This window comes from Cervus canadensis, chromosome 33 (genome assembly GCF_019320065.1).
Source record: "Cervus canadensis isolate Bull #8, Minnesota chromosome 33, ASM1932006v1, whole genome shotgun sequence".
In the NCBI taxonomy this organism is placed as follows: Eukaryota; Metazoa; Chordata; class Mammalia; order Artiodactyla; family Cervidae; genus Cervus; species Cervus canadensis.
In genome coordinates this window covers 22058407-22075900 of record NC_057418.1, presented here as the reverse complement: position 1 = coordinate 22075900, position 17494 = coordinate 22058407, and the positions used below count along the sequence as shown (strand labels likewise).

At 49.2% G+C, this 17494-nt stretch overlaps 1 protein-coding gene and 1 pseudogene across 1 annotated transcript in view; both read left to right on the top strand.

Annotated features, from left to right (window-relative positions):
- LOC122433978 (low-density lipoprotein receptor-related protein 11-like) overlaps window positions 1-14 on the top strand; it is a 10391-nt gene extending 10377 nt beyond the window's left edge. Inside the window, exon 3 of the mRNA XM_043457101.1 lies at window positions 6-14. Coding sequence (XP_043313036.1) covers window positions 6-14 — 9 coding nt within the window. The remainder of the gene's footprint in view (window positions 1-5) is intronic.
- Window positions 15-1028: 1014 nt separating this feature from the next.
- Window positions 1029-17494, top strand: part of LOC122433861 — a 109653-nt pseudogene continuing 93187 nt past the window's right edge.

Sequence of the window (17494 nt, the reverse complement as noted above, 5' to 3'; positions counted from 1 at the left end):
TGCAGGCCAAGTGAAAGGCAGGACATCTGTTTCGTTGGGTTAAAGGATAGACGTAGTGCCCAAGAAGGTCACTTCTCTAATAGAGTTCTGTCTAGACCAATGAGCCGGGGCAACTGGTTCCCGCTCAAGAAGAGGCTCGCCCCCGCCCCCGGGGTCGCGCGTGGAGCCCAGAGGCCGGGGGTGGAACCCGGAGGCCGGGGGTGGACACCTGCCCCGGAGGCCAGGGGCGGGGGCTGGAGCCGTGACGCGGCGCCCCGGGGGCAGTGGGTGGAGCCCGGGGACGGGGGTGGAGCCGTGCCGCGGCGGCCGGTGGCCGGGGGTGGAGCCCGAGTGCGGGGGGTGGAGCCCAGGGAAAACCGAAGGAGCCGCGCCGCGGAGCCCGTGGGCAGCGGCTGGAGCCAGCAGCTGCGGCTCTGACAAGACCAACCCAAGCACGTTTAAGCTGGGAGCGCGCCGCCGAAGCCTCCTGGGCACCCGGGTCCACTCTGCGTTTATAACTTACGGCCGGGAAAGAGCGCTGGTCCTTCAAGGGCCGGGAGATATAGGGACCAGAAGGGTCTTTTGCACAGGTCGGGGCGGGAGGGTGTGCTTTTCGGGGCGGGGCGGGTCCCTTCTCCGCGGAAGTCCGACTGGTCCCTTACCGCCCGGCTCCAGCGCTCCCACTTCCCAGGGGCGGCCTGGACCCTTGGGGGTTTCAACCCTATTTCTGCCGCGGCACGGCCCCCTCTTCTCCCAGCATCACCTCCCAAACTCCCGGCATTACTACTTCACCCAAGGCAGCCTGCTCTGGCCCGGAGAGCCGGCAAGAAGCCGGGAGGAGCCTCCGAGGAGCAAAGGGGCCGAGGGACGGGAAAGAGGAGGGGGCGGCGGCGACACCCTGCAAGAAGTTTCGCGCACCCCCACGGACACCACCCCCCTCCCCTTTCCGGGTCATAACCCATCCAACCTCCTCGCGTTCCCCCGCCAGTCCCCGAGCAGGGTCATCCCCGAACTCACCGCTGGACGTCCCGCTCAACAAGCCAATCAGAAGCAAAACGAGGAAGGCAAGACTGGTCTTGGAGCCACCCATCTCTCCCTTTGCCTCCTGGATCCCAATGTTGCAGGAGTGCGAGGCTGCCAAGTCAGAACCGGCGATCCTCTCCGGCTAGCCCGCCCCTGTGGTCTGGACCTCCGCTCCTGCGCCGAGTGCCTGGCCCGCCCATCCGCCGACAGGCCCCGCCCCAGGTTTCTCAAGTAACCACTAGGAAGGCGCGCGCCGGGGCCTGGGCGGGGCTCTGTTGCCAGCTGGCTCGCTTTCTCGCCAGGTTTCCCTGTGTACTCGCCTGCCCACTTGCCTACGCGGTGCCCGACTTGCGCTGGTGATAGGAGACCGCCGAGTTCATGTTGCCGAAGATGAAACTCCAATACTTTGGTCACCTGATGCGAAGAACTGACTCACTGGAAAAGACCCTGATGCTGAGAAAGATTGAAGGCGGTAGGAGAAGGGGACGACAGAGGATGAGATGGTTGGTAGGCATCACCAACTCGATGGACATGAGTTTGAGTAAACTCCAGGAGTTGGTGATGGGCTTGCAGTCCATGGGGTCGCAGAGTCGGACACGACTGAGCGACTGAACTGAAGGCTCTAGCTCCTCACTCTGTTCCTTATCAGATCGGGCACCCAGGCCAGTCATCTGAGTTGGGAGGAGACAAGGGACAAAAGAAAATCCTTGTTCCGGCCACTGGGTCAGGTCAGTCAGCCGACAAACTTGTCCCTAAGTACCTGAATGGTCAGGGCATCAGTCGCAGTGTGGAAATCCCACCAGAGTCGCCATCTGTTACAGAAAGAGGGACTCCTTGCAGGGTCTGAGAGTGGGCTTTTGTCTAACACTGGGAAATGAATTGTTCTGGAGACACACATGCTGACAAGGAAGAGGCTTTTTGGGGAAGGGGCTACAGGGCGGAGAGCATCAGGGTCGGGGAACCCAGGAGAACTGCTCTGACACATGGCTTATAGTTTCAGGTTCTTTGGTGATGGAGTTAGTTTCTGGGTCATATCTGGCCAATTAGTCAGACTCAGGGTCCTTCCTGGTGTCAGAAGTGTGTTCTGGTGAGCTTTATTGATAATTCTAAGAGTTTATTTATATAGTGCTCACTTTCCCTTAACCCAATTAAATCCAGCTCAGTTACAAATTCATTTCCATGTAAAGACAGAACCAGAGATCTCCTTGTTTTACTGCTTCGGTGTTAAAAATGCTATTCTCCCCACCCCACTCTGGGAGACCACAGATGGATCAGATGGTTCCTGAGAACCAGGGGAAAGACTTATATTTTTGGAGGGGAGAAATGCAAGCTCCCTTTTTTATTTGTTTTGTTTTTAAAGTCTTTCCCCCCCATTAGCTGTCAGAGCCCCGTGAGGACTGGGCTCCTGCCTTCCCCCCATCTCGCCTGAGGATCTATCACAGAGGCCTCTATGTGATGCGTGTAAACTGTCTGCACAGTAGGGGTACCTGAATCGGGGGGCGAGGAGGCATCTGCCGAGTTTGGGGTCTGAACAAGGCTTCATTCTTACTCTTCTTGCAGCATCATGGACCATGGACGCCCCTAGATTCCAGCCCAGGGCCACAGCCATCAAATCCAAAGCCTGCATCCTCCCCGTGGTCCTCACCAGTTTCATCGTAACTGTCTTCCTGGGCTGAGTCCTTTCCAGGACCAGGTACTGAGGGCAGAATTCAGAGGTAAGGCAGGGGCACAGGGCCTGGTGTGAGGAGGGGGAAGGTGAATCTCAGCTGACCCCTGCCCCTAACTAAACCTCTTCATCCTGGAAATGAGCCAGTGGATAAGACCCCATGTCACCTGAGAGCAGAACTCGGACAAGCTCAGCCCTGAGTTCTGAGAGGTCCCCAGTGTCAGGTGACATTGTGAAAAGGGAGGGGCCCTCCCTAGGCTGAGGGCCTATTGATGCTGAAAGGGTTGAGCCACGTCCCCTGACTGAGCACAGACCGCTGGCTGGCAGGGCCCAGGGTGGGTGGTGTGAGAACAGCAGGCGCTCAGGGCGAGGGCAGGACTCCCAGGGCTGAGAGCAGAATGGGGGCTCCACATGGCGTGTCAGCAGGGAGGGGACCCAGGGAGGGGACCCACCCAGGGGCCAAGATGAGAGGGGCCGGGCTCATCCCAGGAGGGAGGGCTGGGAAGGCCTTTGCAGACCCAACTCCAAAGGCCTGTTCTCACAGGAAGTGGCTTGGGCCAAGCAGGCAAGGCAGGAGCCCCACAGGAGAGACTGTGGGAAGGGGCGAGGCCAGGCCTGTGCTCCTGGGGCAGCAGCAGTTCTGACTCAGCCTGTGGCCTGCCCGTCACCAGCCTCCTGGGGACCCAGAGCCTCCATCACTGAGCGGCCCTGCCTTGAGCAGAGGTCCTGGGGATGGTGGGCCTGAGCTGGGGTGGAGGCGCCCAGCTGGGCGGGACCAGGAAGAGATGGGGGGCAGGGACCCTGGTCCTGAGAGCTGTGTGTGCTGCTCAGAGGCTGGAGGGGAGGGAAGGAAGGAGGTTTGCCTGCAGCCACCCAGGGCTGTCAGGAGGCAAGGCCCCTCCTCCGGGGACCTGCTTCCTGGTCCTTTAGGCCCCCGTCCAGGAGGATCCGGACCTGAGTGAAGGGAGCAGATTGATTCCTCACTGGCTCCAGTCCTGAGCCTGAGCAGGGGGTGTCAGGGCCTGGGGTGACTCTGTGATGCAGGAAGGAAGGAGGAGGGGACAAGAAGCTGCTGGGCCTGGGGTGGGGGTGGGGGTGGGGGACATAGGAGCCCCTCAGTGAGGGCGGGGCTGGAGGGGCTGGGGAGGGGCAGCCCCAGGAAAGTGACAGGATTTCCTCGGTCTCCTGGACCAACATCTCTTTCTTTTCTGCAGGAGACTGTGTTCCCAGGAAGTCCCTTACAGGGGCTCTGCTGACTTTGACTCAGTCTTTGCTTGGCCACCATTGTCCTCCTTCTGTTCACTTTAGAGCCAAGAAGTCACAGCCAGGAGTTCTGAGCCTGCCTTCCTGTGATGGTGACACAGTAGCTTCGTTGTCTCATGTGTCCTGTTACATCTGGTGAGCAGACTCCTCAGTTTCTTTTTTTTTCCAACCTGTTTTACCTTTTTCTCTTGGTGCTAAGTGATGGAATCCCTGCAATGAAATGTTCAACTACTTAACAAGAAACCTCCACACATAGGACACTGTCTGTCTTCTTCTAGTTTGTGAAAAATCAGACTCTCCTTTGTATGGCAATGTCATTGTTGCTAATGGTGATAATGCAAGAAAAATACCATCTTCTATTACAGGACTCTGGGGTTCTTTCTATGTTCAGAGAAACAACTTCAGAGTATTTTCAATGGAAGAAAATTATGTGAGTGTCTCTTTTAGTCATTTTATTTCCTAATACTAATACTTAAGTCAGTACCTTGCTATTGCAAAAAACATAAATTCTTCAGCTTTCTTTTTCTAATCAAGGAGGGAACTCAGGACATTTTACCCTTTTTCCACATATTGGGATTAAATAGAACTGATGATTCTGCTACATTTATTGTGGAAGTAGAGAATAAAAAACACTCTTAAAGTAACCTGCAGCCTAGCCATCGAGTTGGCAGTGTGCCAAGAAGCTATTTTTGTTACTGTTAGTGGAATCTTGACAGCAACTCATCTCTTCTACACACGCCTTCCATTGTAGACCACGTATGGTCGCCTCGGCCAGTCGGATTAACACTCGGGTGCATTGGGTGAGAGTGAATCTTGATCACTGAAGACAAAGTCCGCCAGGTTAGGATGGAGAAGGAAGTAGGAAAAAAATTGCAGGATGACTGAGAGGAAGGTAGAAAAAGAAGCAAAAGAGGCAGCTGGGAGGCGGGGGTGGGGTGGGGAGAGCTGTTGTTGGAAGGAGGGGAGAAGCCAACAGAACGCTGAGCATTTTGTTCACAAAAGTTAAGGACTCTTTGAGGGTGGGGTATTTAAAGTGAATTTTGCTTTTTGATGTCACTGCTGGGTTGTTTTTTTTTTGTGTGTGGTTGTTGTTGCTGTTTTTAATGAGGAATTACATTTGAATACTTGCAAGATACTTCCTTGGTATAATTGTTCTTTGCATTGTTTTTCAACAGGGCTTCCTCAGTCTCTGACTGAAGACTTTGGGCGGTGGGTGGAGGCAGAGATATAGACACACTCCAGGCTAAGATTTGCCCCTTACTCTTCTAAAACTGCTGGAAGGAATGTCTCTAGCTCACACCACAGGCCATCTTTTGGTGATTCTGCAGCTGATAGAACCCAGGAAGACTCTGGACAGTGAGTGTCCTGGGATCTGGGGCTCTGGCAGGGGGAGTGGAGCAGGGGAGGAGGGGAAAGGAAGGGGCTCCACCCTGGTGGGGGCCTGTCTTCCAGCTCTGAGGATGGTCAGGTGTGGTTTAGCTGGACTGGCTGCCCAGGAGGTGACACCCAGTGTGCAGGGACTCCAGCCCAAGACAGGGTGCCTGGGCCTGTGCTCCTGGAGCAGCTTGCCCTCTCCTGCCAACCCCACCTCCTTCTGCAGTAAAAACCTTCCTGATGATTAGGGCCCATCCTGAATGTAGCCTGTGTTCTGTGGTCTTTTTTTCCCCACTCGTGTTGAAAGTCCTGTTTGTTCAGATGGATTTTTAAGCCACTAGAAGGCAGACATTGTCTATTTTTGCTGCCTCAGAAGTTGGTACATGATGGTAAAAATATGTCAACTAAATCTTCCTGCTAACAGTATTGAACCCAAAGGATCCACAGTGGCATCCAAGAGATTAAAGCTCAGACAGCTGAAGATGAGACAGGACTGAGGATGCAGCAGAGGAGGGGGTCTGGGATAGAGACCCCTCCCTCTGCAACCAGGCCCTGGAGGGGAATCTCCTAGACACACCTGTGGTTTTCTCTCACAGATGCCCACTCTCTGTGCCTTAACCTCACTGTCAAATCTCAGTCCAGACCTGGCCAGCCCTGGTGTCAAGTCCAGGGCTCCGTGGACACAAAGCCTTTCCTCCAGTGTGACAGTGACAGCAACAGGTCAGACCTTTGGGTTTCCTGGGGGAGGAGGTAAAGGACACCAAAGCGTGGACTGAATTGAGCCAAACGGTGGGAGAAGCAGGAAGAGAGCTCAGGATGGTCCTGCCTGTCATCAAACTGGACAAAAAGGAGATGAGGGGTAAGTATGGGAGGGGTGGGGAGCTGGAGACAGCAAGAGAGGGGTAGGGGCGGAGTGCATGCAGGGAGGTCCTTCCTGTGAAAAGAATGGACATGACCCAGCCTTAGAGACCCGGTGGACCTGATGGGTAAGAGGGGGAGGTCATGGTCAGAAGATCACGGACCCCTAGATGTGCAGACACACTTGAGTGACTGGGGAGGATGGACTGTGGACAGTCCAGAAAGATTCACTGTGTGGGGGGCGTAGGTCCTCCCTCCCTGCAGGTCAGGCTGTGTTGTCAGCGTGAAGCCGAGCAATGCTCTGGTGCATCCTTGCTCTTCAGCATCAATGGATGGACAGCCCTCCTCCTTGACACCATGAGCATAACCTGGACAGTCATCGATCCTGGAGCCACAGGCGTCAAGGAGGAATGGGAGAACAACCAGGAACTGTCAGATTATTTCAGGAAGATCTCAGTGGGAGACTGCAGTTATTGGCTTAGGGAATTCCTGGAACACTGGGAGAACATGCTGCTCCCAGGGCCCACAGGTAACTGAGTGGGGTGTGGGGGAGGTGGGGGAGGTGGTAGCTCTCTTCAAAGGTCTAGTGCCTTCATGTGTGGATATGAACACATACGTTTGTGCAATTGAAAATCTGATAGCTGGATGGAGTGACTGATCTCTTGGTGGACTTCTTGTCTGGAGAGTCAGTGATGGGCATTGCATAGGATTTCCCAACATCCTCCTTTGCAAGCCCACCTCCCTTAGCACAGGAGCCCCCTTCCTCATTAACGAATGACCCAGTTCCGCAGCCCTGCTAAATGGTCCCCAGATTTATATACATATTGTGTTTCCAGACCTTCTCTCCTTCCTGTTGTCCTGATCGTTTAACCAGCTCAAATGTCACTTAGAGAAGCCCTCACACCTTCCCAGACCAAATTAAGCACCTCCCCAGCTATGTCCTCCCTAGAAAGGACTCCCCACAGTAAACATGTCCACCTGCAAGATTGTCAAATAAACATTTGCTCTCTCCCTCAGTAGAAATAGGAGCTCTGTTATGAGGACAGAGCCCAACTGCATTCATCTTTCTGCCCCAGTGGCTTCACGTAACGAGCCAGCATCTATGTAGGTGGACAGGTGCTGTCTGGGGACAGTAGATGCTGAGGAAGGTGGACTCTTAGATGTGACAAGGCTTGTGCCTTTTTGTTTGTTTTAGAACCACTCACAAAGGCCCCGAATAACCACCAGCCTGCCTCTATCCCGTTAAATAAATGCATCCTCCCATTGATCTTCATCTTCATCATCTTCATCTGTCTAATTGTCATCATCGTCAAGAAATGTATGAAGAAATCAGGGACCACGGAAGGTGAGAATCAGGCTGGCCTCTGGTTCCTGGGCAGGTTTCTTCCAGGCAGGACGTCAGAGAAGTGAGCCATGGGTCTCACCCAAACCCCTCTCTACTGGTACCTAGGAGGATGCTCTTTCTTAGTCTTGGGCCCCCACACTTCCTGGTAGGTTTGAAATTACTCTGTTTTGGGGGTAGAAGAGGCTGTGTAGGCACTAAGATAGTGCAGTGAGCAGAGGGAAACCAAGTATCTAATTCTGTGGCAGGGAGGGGAGAGGCGGGGTCTAAACTTCAAAAGTCTGGGGTGGAGTGTTGTCTTGTTGAGATCACACCCAGGGTTTCCCCAGTTCTTTGACGAAAAAAAAAAAAAATGTTTCTTTTCTGACAATACCATGATTCAGTTCAACAGTTTACCTAATGTTCTAACAGCTCTTCGTTCCATCATCTGATGTTTCTTCCATTGATCATGAGAAGGTGGAAATGTTAGATGAGCCCTTGGATGAAGAATCTGATCCTTACTGACAGTCTGGCTGCCAGTCTAGTATATTCTCCTCTACTCGGAGTTGTGTTCACCAAGAAGCTAGAGAACTCCTGACTTTCCACAGCTGTTGATGGGCCCTTCCTATGTATTGACTTAGTCATTTTGAACAATTTGCTAAATAAGATATTTGCTCCTAATCAGTTAAGGATATCAGCTTTACCTGATGCTTTTCTATGAGTTCCCTCCATTTTAGGTGGAATTGGAGAGTTTGTTGGCACTTTTAAATTCCATTAAGAGGAAAATGAGTTAGGAATAAATATATGTGGTTTAATGAGATATACTTTATGTGGTCTCACTTTTATGCACAGTTACTTCATGCTTTTATGGCCAGAATTGTATTCCCCTGAATTCATGTGCTAAAACCCTAAACCCCCAGGACCTCAGAATATGACCATATTTAATGACAAGGCCTTTATAGAAATAATAAGGTTAAAATGAGGCCATTAGGGTCTACCCCTAATCCAATCTGATTGGTATCCTTATAAGAAAATGGAACAGACCTGGTATGTAACATACATGTTACCTGGTATGTTACATGGTATGTTACATGAAGACATGGGGATGAGATGTCCGTCTGCAAGCTGAGTCAATTCCTAGGCAGGTTTAAAAGAATTCCAGGGACCCCCAAGGAGGAGATAGGGGTCTGGAATTCTCAAGGAGGAGGAAAGAACAAACTTTTTTTTCTACATTCCTTAATAAGGACAGAGGATGAGATGGTCTGGGAGTTGGTGATGGGCAGGGATATCTCCTCACAGCCACTCCAGTGCCTACTATTGAGAGGGTAACAGGCAGGAAGGCCAGGGGTCTCCAAATGGAGGAAAGAGGCTGTAAGTGCCAGACATTTTTATCTCTCTTAAGCGGCAGGAAGAAACAAACCAGCGATCTGTTTTTCCTTCTCTATACAAATTTAGAAGGAGGTTTCTCTTAACATTCTGTGTTGCCATGACACCTGGTCTCACCTAAGGCTAACTACTCTCAAACTTTGAGTTAACCAATACATTTCTTTTTCATATGGAAATGTTGTCTTAAGATATGTTAATGAACCCCAGACTCTATCTTCAAGTTGGTTCTAATTTACTTACTCAGGTATTGTTCCCCTAATCTATGTAAACGGAACTATTTGTTGGTATTCTGCCCTTCTACAAGATTCAAGTCAGTCGTTTTATGGACTGGGATGAATTATCTGATGCCATTCTAAATTTTATGACATTCCTTTCATTTCATTAACAGACTGTGAGTGACTATATAACATACAGCTAAAGACTAGGAGGGGGGTACTCTTTTGCCCCCTTCTGATGCCTATGTCAGAAGCTTTCTCTATCTCCTTTATACTTTAATAAAACTTTATTACACAAAAGCTCTGAGCGATCCAGCCTCGTCTCTGGCCCCGGATTGAATTCGTCTCCTCCGGAGGCCAAGAATCCCGCATCTTATCGTTCAGCAACAACCTTTCATCTTGGGGGCTCGTCCGGGATCCTTCAGGACAAGGTAAGGATGCTTGGAGCTCTAGTTCTTCGTTCTCCTAGCGAAAACGTTTTCCGCTGTTCTTTACTAACTCTGCGGTGTGCTTGTGTGAATGAATGATACGCCCTGCGCGAAGCAGTGAGGAGCCCTGCTCTGCGGTTCCTCGGCGACCTCATAAGGCTTATGGCAGAAGCCTGTCGGGGGCTTATACCGACCTGCCAATGCCAAGAGGCAACCAATGTCTCCTTCGGGAACCGACCAGAAACGGGCAAAGTGTGTGGACCGAACTCTCCTTTCTCAGTCAGATTTTTCAGTCTCTTTGACCATTTCATAACTCCTTGGGAATTAGAAGTACTAACCTAGTCTATCGGATCATAGACTTTCAAGGGACTTGTGATCTATGTTGCTAATGTGTACTGTGGCATAGGCCTCAAACTGGGATTGGTGGTCAGGAAGCGCCTAGCCTCACTAGGCACGGAAAGTTCGGAAGCTAGATGGAGCTCTAACTCCCAGAGCATCTCTGAGGTTAAAGGTTACTCGGATTGGAACTGCAATGTTTTTTTTTTTTCCCTTTGGTAACACTGGCTCTTAGTGGACCAGAGGAGGCTCTTATACTGGTGTGGTGACGCTTGGAAGGAGCATCTCAGTTTTATGTTCATATTGGTCTTATTGCAGTCACGAATATACTCAGGGTCGTGCACGGGCACTCAGGTGACTAATGTTTCCCCCAAAGGTCTTAGCTTGGGAGGCATTCCGGAAGGTTACTCTGATTGCACCCCGGGTGGCATCAGAGGCAAGCGAGGTGAAGAGCTGAACATCAGTCAGGGATGCCGTCAGGTCTACCCCTGGTGCATCCCCACCCCGTCTCGGTGGTGGAACCGGGAGGGATGAGTGTGACGCCTGCGTCGGTAGGAGACAGACTAAGTCCGACCAGGAAGGAAAAGCTTTTGGTGTAACGTCTGTCTACTCCCCCATCTAGAGCAGGGAGGGACGCCTCCGGTAGAAAAAATGGTGCTGGTCGCTTTTTTTCTCTCTTACAGATGGGAGCTAACAATTCCAGCCTCACTCCTTTGAACTGTATCCTGAAAAACTGGGATAGATTTGATCCCCAGGGCTTAAAGAAGACACACCTGGCCTTCCTATGTAATACTGCATGGCCGCAGTACCACTGGGAGTCAGGCGGTCCCAGCTACAGAACCAGACTGGGACTATAACACTGCTAAAGGAAGATGGGATCAGAGTCATTTTGTCAGATGTATTCTTGAAGGACTCAGACAGGCGCGTTCTAAGCCTTTAAACTATGGTAAACTGGCAGACATAGAACAGGAGGAAAAAGAAGCTCCTGGTAAATTCCTAGATAGACTGAGAGAAGCCCTTCGCAGATTCACTGAGATTGATCCCGAAAGTGAAGAGGGGAAAGTGATCTTAAAAGATAAGTTTCTCACTCAGTCGGCTCCAGATATTCGCCGTAAGTTATCAAAACGGGCATATGGACCAAATCAGTCTTTAGAAAATCTGTTACAACTGGCTCAGACAGTCTATTATGGTAGGGAATATGAGGAAAAGAAAGAAAGGCAGAGAAAGACGAAGGAAAAGGCGGAAGCCCTCGCAATGGCTATGAAAACTGTTCTTAAGCAGCCTGAGAAAAATGCCCAGAGGGACCCAGGTGAAAAGGGATGGGCTTGCTATTGCTATGGAAAGGAGGGGCACCTCAAGCGGGATTGCCCTCAGGCATCTAAGCCGCCCCCGGCTCCACGTCCGGTCTGCAAGGGACCACACTGGAGGAGAGACTGCCCCTAGAGGCGTAGGTCTCAGGGGTCTGACTCTCAAGACAATCAGGACTGAAGGTGCCCGGGGGTCCCCACACAAGCTCCCGTCCTAATTACACCTGAGGAACCCCGGGTATTGATAACGGTGGGAGGCCAATCCGTCAATTTCCTTTTAGATACTGGGGCAACTTACTCCGTGCTTACTGAAGCCCCTGGCCCACTTTCTTCCCCATCCGCTTCCGTAATGGGACTGTCTGGACGAGCCAAAAGGTATTACTTCAGTTATTCTCTATCATGCAACTGGGATTCTGTGCTATTTTCACACGAGTTTCTTATCGTGCCAGAATCACCCTCACCCCTCTTGGGGAGGGATATACTGAGCAAGGTCCATGCCTCTGTTTTCATGAATATGGAGCCTTCCCTTTCTCTCCCTTTAGTTGAACAAAATGTGAATCCTAGAGTATAGGCTGATGGAAAATCTGTGGGTCGAGCACAAAATGCTATTCCTGTAGTTGTCAAGCTCAAAGACCCACACTTATTCCCACATAAGAAGCAGTATCCACTGAAACCTGAGGTTAAGGAAGGGTTAAAACCCATCATTGAGAATTTAAAGGAACAGGGACTATTAGTTCCCTGTAACAGTCCATGCAACACTCCTATTTTGGGTGTAAAAAAATCAAATGATAAATAGAGATTAGTTCAAGATTTACAAATAATAAATGAGGCTGTGGTTCCTTTACACCCTGTGGTGCCTAATCCTTATACTCTATTGTCTGAAATTCCTGAATGAGCCAAATATTTTTCAGTAATTGATTTAAAAGATGCCTTCTATTCAGTGCCTTTGGCGGAGGAAAGTCAATTTCTATTTGCCTTTGAAGACCCCACACAGCCAGCTTCCCAGTTAACTTGGACAGTTTTGCCCCAGGGATTTCGTGACAGTCCTCACTTATTTGGACAAAGTTTGTCACGAGATCTACAAAACTTTAATAGCTCTGAAGCGGTAGTGTTACAATATGTAGATGATATTTTGCTCTGTGCTGAGACAGAGGAAGCTTGTTCACGAGCCTCAGAAGATTTCTTAAACTTTCTGGCAGGCTGCGGTTACAAGGCATCAAGAGAAAAGGCTCAGCTTTGTCAACAATCTGTTAGATATCTGGGCCTAATCATCTCAGAAGGGACTAGGGCCATAGGCCCTGAGAGAATTAAACCTATACTAAACCATCCCCTACCTATGACTTTAAGACAATTGAGAGGATTTTGGGGAATCACAGGCTACTGTCGTATTTGGATTCCGAGCTATAGGGAACTTGCCCGGCCTTTATATAAACTTAGAGCTGAAACTCAGCAGGCCCAAACCGACAAACTGGTTTGGTCTCCAGATACTCAAAAGGCTTTTAAGGTTCTTCAGACTGCTCTCCTGCAAGCTCCGGCTTTGAGTTTGCCCACAGGGTCAGAATTTAACCTGTTTGTCACTGAAAGAAAAGGTATGGCCTTGGGAGTTTTGACACAACCCCGGGGGCCTCACCAGCAACCTATTGCTTATCTAAGCAAAGAATTAGATGTAATTGCACGTGGGTGGCCCCACTGCCTAAGAGTAATTGGGGCAGCGGCTTTATTAGCACCTGAAGCTTTAAAAATAATTAATGGACGAAACCTTACTGTACTGACTTCTCATGATGTGAGTGGAATCTTAAATTCTAAGGTTAATATTTGGATGACAGACAGTAGGCTTCTTAAATATCAGTCACTGTTGTTAGAAGGACCTGTAACTAAGCTTAAAGTTTGTGGAAATTTAAATCCTGCCACTTTCCTTCCTGAGAAGGAAGATGAAGCACCTGATCATGATTGTTCCCAATTCCTAACCTTAAACTATGCAGCTCGGGAGGATCTAATGGATACCCCATTAGACAATCCTGACATGGAAATATTTACAGACGGCAGTTCTTTTGTTCAGGATGGAAAGCGCAAAGCAGGTTACGCCGTGGTGACTGCTGAACAGGTTTTAGAAGCAAAATCTCTCCCCCAGGGAACCAGTGCCCAGTTAGTGGAGCTTGTGGCTCTGACCCGAGCTCTAGAGTTAAGCAAAGGGCAGCGAGTGAATATCTACACTGATTCTAAGTATGCTTATTTGACTTTACATGCTCATGCTGCAATATGGAAAGAAAGACAGTTTAAAACAGCAACTGGAGAACCTATTAAGCATTTCAGAGAGATTGAGAGACTTTTAACTGCTATCTATTGTCCTAAAGAAGTAGCTGTTATGCATTGCAAAGGGCACAGCAGGGATGGGAGTAAAGTAGCTGCCGGTAACCTGCTGGCTGACTCTCAAGCCAAAAAAGCGGCACTTTACGAAACCCCCTCTCTACAGACGCCTTTGATCTGGACAGGTCCTGTGGGACAGGAAAAACCACAATATACTGAGGAAGAATTAGAAAGATGAGAAAAGAGGAGCAAAGATTACTGATAAAGGATGGTTACAGCCCAAGGATGGGCGATTAATAATTCCTGAAAATGCTCAGTGGAAAATTCTTAAGGGTTTACATCAGAGTTTTCATTTGGGTGTAGAAAGTACTTACCAGATGGCTTCTCGTTTGTTTGAAGGTAAAAATATAATAAAAACTTTAAAGAACATTATCAAACGGTGTGAGGTATGTCAGAAAAATAACCCAAAGACTGAAAAGCTAGCAAAATCTGGATTACAACGAAAGGGAAAGTATCCTGGAGAAGACTGGGAAATTGATTTTACTCATATGCCAAAAGCTAGTGGATATTCTTGCTTACAAGTTTGGGTGGATACTTTTACTGGATGGATTGAGGCGTTCCCCTGTCGTAGTGAACAAGCTAAGGAGGTTATAAAGATTTTAATCCATGAAATTATCCCCAGGTTTGGGCTGCCACGGAGCCTTCAGAGTGACAATGGCCCCACCTTTAAAGCTGCTGTAACTCAGGGGGTGTCTAAAGCTCTAGGAGTAGAGTATCACTTACACTGTTCCTGGAGACCCCAATCCTCAGGAAAGGTTGAAAAAGCTAATGACCTTATCAAAAAACATCTGCGCAAATTAACTCAAGAAACGCAGGACAATTGGATTAAAGTCCTACCCATAGCTTTAATGAGGGCTCGAACTGCCCCAAAAAAGGAGGGACTGTCCCCCTTTGAATGTATTTATGGAAGGCCTTTCTTACGCACAGACATTGTTATAGATCCTGAGGCCTTAGAGTTAACTAATTATGTAACTCAACTCTCAGCTTTCCAACAGGCATTAACAGAACTCCGGGAGACGACTCCTGACCCAGCCTCTGAATCCAGCAAGCCTCTATTTGAGCCAGGAACCGAGGTCCTCATAAAAACATTGGGATCTGGGGGCTCATCCCTCGAGCCCCTCTGGGAAGGCCCTTACCAGGTTATTCTTTCTTCTCCCACAGCTGTCAAAGTCCCAGGAATTGATTCATGGGTACATCACACTCGAGTCAAGAGGTGGCACCCTGACCAGAACTAAGTGATGTCATTTTATGTTTTACTTTCTATGCTCTGACTTTGTATGTTTCAGATGGGCCTGATAATCTATGTGAGCCTACTTCTGCTGACTCCAGAAATCCTGAGTCTGCCGTTTGATCCTCAAGACAATGCCTTCCTGTCCTGGGCTCACTCCTATGCTGCATTCCACAATCGGTCTAACTGCTGGGTCTGCGGAGCACTCCCCTCTTCATCAGTGGAAGGCTTCCCGTGGTGGACATCTCCACTTCAAGGAAAAGACTTTCTCCAAGTCTGCAAATACCTTCGACAACAATCACATGTGATGCCTCTTCTTCGTCTGATGACATCTAACAACCCTAGAATGGACTGGTGCAATACTTTGTACCTTAACTATGGACATAATGTGACTTTTAATTCTGATTGTTTTGTTTTTGCTGTTTGCTCCCTGCATCTGTAACTGTGTAACTAGATTTGTTTCTAGTCGCATGAAAGCTTTTAAGTTACAAATGGTTGCTCAAACTCCTGCTATCACTGCAGCTTCTTCCGACTACTATTTGGGGCCCCTGGATCAGACATCCTCATTATGAGGATTAGGAGAATATGTTGCCTCACCAATTTAGGGACAACGCCCCTTGTCAGCTCGGAAGCAGTTATGGAATGGAAACGACGCCCCTTTTCCCTAGGCAACATAATTCTCCTAAAAGAAAAGGGGGGAATGAGAGGGTAACAGGCAGGAAGGCCAGGGGTCTCCAAATGGAGGAAAGAGGCTGTAAGTGCCAGACATTTTTATCTCTCTTAAGCGGCAGGAAGAAACAAACCAGCGATCTGTTTTTCCTTCTCTATACAAATTTAAAAGGAGGTTTCTCTTAACATTCTGTGTTGCCATGACACCTGGTCTCACCTAAAGCTAACTACTCTCAAACTTTGAGTTAACCAATACATGCCTTTTTCGTATGGAAATGTTGTCTTAAGCTATGTTAATGAACTCCAGACTCTATCTTAAAGTTGGTTCCGCCAAACGGCCTAACTTACTTACTCAGGTATTGTTCCCCTAATCTATGTAAACCGAACTATTTGTTGGTATTCTGCCCTTCTACAAAATTCAAGTCAATTGTTTTATGGCCTGGGATGAATTATCTGATGCCATTCTAAATTTTATGACATTACTTTCATTTCATTAACAGACTGTGAGTGACTATATAACATACAGCTAAAGAATAGGAGGGGGTACTCTTCTGCCCCCTTCTGATGCCTATGTCAGAAGCTTTCTCTATACTTTAATAAAACTTTATTACACAAAAGCTCTGAGCGATCCAGCTTCGTCTCTGGCCCCGGATTGAATTCGTCTCCTCCGGAGGCCAAGAATCCCGCGTCTTATCGTTCAGCAACAACCTTTCATCTTGGGGGCTCGTCCGGGATCCTTCAGGACAAGGTAAGGATGCTTGGAGCTCTAGTTCTTTGTTCTCCTAGCGAACACGTTTTCCGCTGTACTTTACTAACTCTATGGTGTGCTTGTGTGAATGAATGAAATGCCCTGCGCGAAGCAAGTGAGGAGCCCTGCTCTGCGGTCCCGCAGTGACCTCATAAGGCTATGGCAGAAACCTGTCGGGGGTTTATACCGACCTGCCAATGCCAAGAGGCAACCAATGTCTCCTTCGGGAACTGACCAGAAGCGGGCAAAGCGTGTGGACCGAACTCTCCTTTCTCGGTCAAACTTTTCGGTCTCTTTGACCATTTCATAACTCCTTGGGAATTAGAAGTACTAACCTAATCTATCGGATCATAGACTTTCCAGGGACTTACAATCTATTTTGCTACTCTACTGTAGCCTAGGTCTCAAACTTGGATTGGTAGTCAGGAAGCGCCTAGCCTCGCTAGGCATGGAAAGTTCAGAAGCTAGATGGAGTTCTAACTCCCAGAGCATCTCTGAGGTTAAAGGTTACTCAGATTGGAACTGCAATGGTTTTTTCCTTTGGTAACACTGGCTCTCAGTGGACCAGAGGAGGCTCTTATACCGGTGTGGTGACGCTTGGAAGGAACATCTCAGTTTCATGTTTGTATCGGTCTTATTGCGGTCAGGAATATACTCATGGTCGTGCACAGGCACTCAGGTGACGAATGTTTCCCCCAGAGGTCTTAGTTTGGGAAGCATTCTGGAAGGCTACTCTGATTGCACCCCGGGTGGCATCAGAGGCAAGCGAGGTGAAGGGCTGGACGTTAGTCAGGGATGCCATCGGGTCTACCCCTGGTGCATCCCCACCCCGTCTCGGTGGTAGAACCGGGAGGGACAAGTGTGACACCTGAGTCGGTAAGAGACAGACTAAGTCCGACCAGGAAGGAAAAGCTTTTGGTGTAACGTCTGTCTACACCCCCATCTAGAGCAGGGAGGGACGCCTCCGGTAGAAAAAAATTGGCGCTGGTCGCTTTTTTTCTCTCTTACAGATGGGAGCTAACAATTCCAGCCTCACTCCTTTGAACTGTATCCTGAAAAACTGGGATAGATTTGATCCCCAGGGCTTAAAGAAGACACACCTGGTCTTCCTATGTGATACTGCATGGCCGCGGTACCCACTGGGAGTCAGGCGGTCCCAGCTACAGAACCAGCCTGGGACTATAACACTGCTAAAGGAAGATGGGATCAGAGTCATTTTGTCAGATGTATTCTTGAAGGACTCAGACAGGCGCGTTCTAAGCCTTTAAACTATGGCAAACTGGCAGACATAGAAAAAAAAAAAAAAGAAGCTCCTGGTAAATTCCT